At 66.3% G+C, this 2,730-nt stretch overlaps 1 protein-coding gene across 1 annotated transcript in view; it reads right to left on the bottom strand.

The window, feature by feature from the left end:
* VWCE (von Willebrand factor C and EGF domains) overlaps positions 1-2,730 on the bottom strand; it is a 7,275-nt gene that overhangs the window by 2,798 nt on the left and 1,747 nt on the right. The window contains exons 2-12 of the mRNA XM_029965951.1: positions 2,669-2,730; positions 2,172-2,300; positions 1,970-2,086; positions 1,795-1,884; positions 1,321-1,449; positions 945-1,222; positions 778-871; positions 628-710; positions 476-542; positions 288-373; positions 4-49 (exon numbers count right to left, since the gene is read on the bottom strand). Coding sequence (XP_029821811.1) covers positions 4-49; positions 288-373; positions 476-542; positions 628-710; positions 778-871; positions 945-1,222; positions 1,321-1,449; positions 1,795-1,884; positions 1,970-2,086; positions 2,172-2,300; positions 2,669-2,730 — 1,181 coding nt within the window. The remainder of the gene's footprint in view (positions 1-3; positions 50-287; positions 374-475; positions 543-627; positions 711-777; positions 872-944; positions 1,223-1,320; positions 1,450-1,794; positions 1,885-1,969; positions 2,087-2,171; positions 2,301-2,668) is intronic.

Raw genomic sequence — 2,730 nt, forward strand, 5'->3', positions numbered from 1 at the left:
GGCAGTCCAGGATGGGACAGGGAGCGAAGGAACATTCCACCTCCCCGCCCTGGGAACGTGTGAACGTGTCACCGGGTGTCCCCACATCCAGCCCCAGCCTCGAGAGAGCTGGGATACCCACAGGGTCTCTGGGGACCCTCATTCCTGTGAACCCCCATCCCTGTGGACCCTCATCCGTGGGGACCCTCCTCCCTGGGATTCCCCAGCTTTGAGGACCCTCATTCCTGGGGTGTCCCATCCCTGCGGCTCCTCATCCCGTGGGATCCCCATCCCTGGGGTTTCCCCACCTGGCAGACACAGGTGGTGCATCCGTCCCCGTCCGGGCTGAACCGGGCCCCGTGAGCGTACGTGCGGCCCTGGAAACTGCACTTGGCTGGGAAAGGCGGAGTCAGGAGGGCTGGAGATCCAAGCGTGGATCCTCCTGAATCCTCATCCCAGCCCAGGGGTCCCCACAGCCCCGGGTTGGGGGTCTCACCTGGATGGCAGGGGCTGGGGCAGGAGCCTGCGGGGCATTCCGGGAAAAGGCAGGAGACGTTCCCGGCCTGCGGATGGAGGTGGGATGAGGGTCCCCAAGGCTGGGAGGTCCCCAGGGCTCCGGGGAAATTCTCCCACCCCGATCCAGCTCACCAAGCAGATGCAGACGGAGCAATTCCCATCAGACGGGGAGAAGACATCGCCCTCTGCTCTGGCCACCCCCTCATGGAGGCACCCTGTGATCCAGGGGGGATCAGGGAGGGATATCCCAGGAATTTTGGGGTCGGGGGGGCCGAGACTCACCTGTGCAGGTGGGGCAGCACCCCCCAGCCGGAGCGGGAAGCGGGTGGGAGCAGGGAATGGAGCAGCTCACGGCGTCACACAGGACTCGTCCCTCCTGCCGGGACACACGTGGCTCATCCCAAGTCGGGATGGTGCCAAAGAAAGGTGTGGGATGGTGGGATTCTCACCTGGCAGGTGCAGCTCCGGCATCCTGGCTCTGTCCAGCGAGCGCCGGGCTCCCGGGAAACCCCGCGGTGCCGACAGCGAGGGGACGGTGGGATGGAGGTACCGGGAGACAGGGATGGAGAAAAGGGTGGGAATTGGGTCCCAGGAGCTGCCACAGGGATGTGGGGAGAGGGGGAGCCCCTCGGGAGCAGGTGGGAGCCGGGAGGGAGCAGGACAAGGGTGGGCGGGTGCTGCAGGGATTGCAGGATGGGTGACGGGGCCAGGATGGCTTTGGGATACCCTGGGAAGGAATCCAGGAAGGAAGAGACATCACTTGGGGTAGGCAAGGAGCGGGAGCGTCCTGCTCCACTCTCCCAGCCCGGAGAAGGACACGGATACCTTCGCAGGACACCCTGTCTGTGCTGAGTCGGTATCCAGGGCGGCAGGAGCAGCGGAAGCTCCCGGGAATGTTGTGGCAGCTGTGCTGGCAGGAGCGGCGCGTTCCCGGCCGCCGACATTCATCCACATCTGCGGGAAAAGGGAATGTGGAAGGAGGTGTCACGCCCCGGGATGTGACCCAGGGAGGAGCCCGGAGCGCTGGGATGTGCTCCCAGCATGGCCCAGGCAGGGACAGGGATAAGGTGGCAGCACTGGGATCGTGGGCCCGTGGACAACTGCGTCCCTTGGGATTCAGGGCATGGAGAGGGATGAAGGTCTGGCACAGTGCTCAGGGGCTCATGGCCACCTGCATCCCCTGGGATTCATGGCATGGGGAGGGAAGGGGGTCTGGCGTGGTGTCCACAGGCTCATGGCCACCTGCATCCCTTGGGGATTCATGTCCTGGAGCGGGAAGGGCCCCATCCCGGCCCTCACCCAGGCAGGAATGCCGGTTCCCGTGGAGTTGGTATCCAGGCCGGCAGGAGCAGCGGTAGCTCCGACACTGTCCGCAAGCGGCCATGCGGCCTGGCACTCGTCCATGTCGGGAGGGGGGCGGATGAGGGTCAGGATCCCTCGGCATTCCTGGCCTCCCCGCCGGCCCCCCGCGCACCGCGGCAGCTGCGCCGATCCGTGGAGAGCTCCCGGCCGGAGCCGCACTGGCACACGAATCCGCCCTCTGTGTTCACGCACGGCCCCTCGCAGGCCCCGCTCCGGCACTCGTCGATGTCTGGGGGGACGCCGGGAATGCCTGGGTTTGGGATGTGGGACCTCCGGCTGCCCGCTCCCACCGGGATATTCCCGCTCCCACTCACCGGTGCAGCGGACGCCGTTGGGAGTCTCCGCCATGGAGAAGCCGACGGGACACACGCGGGCAACCTCCTGGCAGCCGCCGTGGTTACAGGACAGGTCACAGCCGTACTCCCCGCACGTTCCCGGCGGATCTGGGGGGTGGAGGTGGGGTCAACCAGGCACCGGGGGCACCCCGGCAGCACCCAGCTCCCACCCTGATCCACGGACGCCTCAGGGATGGGGACAGTGCTTGGAATGCTGCAAGCGGAGAGGACAGGGAGCAACGGGCCCTGCCAGGATGGGACCACCTCCATCCCTTGGGATTCGGGGCGTGGAGAGGGAAGGGGGCACATGGCCACCCCCATCTCCTGGGATAAGTGGTATGGAGAGGAAAGGGAGTCTGGCACAGTATTCGCAGGATCATGGCCACCTCCATCCCTTGGGATTTGTGGCCTGGAGAGGGAAGGGGGTCCAGCCTGGCATCCATGGACTCACAGTCCCCCCATCCCTTGGGACGTACCTGGGCAGGTGATTCCCTGCTCCCCATCCGGGCACAGGCAGAGGTTGGGAGCGACGCAGGAG

Source organism: Manacus vitellinus, unplaced genomic scaffold, assembly GCF_001715985.3.
Source record: "Manacus vitellinus isolate BGI_N305 unplaced genomic scaffold, ASM171598v3 scaffold_127_pilon, whole genome shotgun sequence".
NCBI classification, from domain to species: Eukaryota; Metazoa; Chordata; class Aves; order Passeriformes; family Pipridae; genus Manacus; species Manacus vitellinus.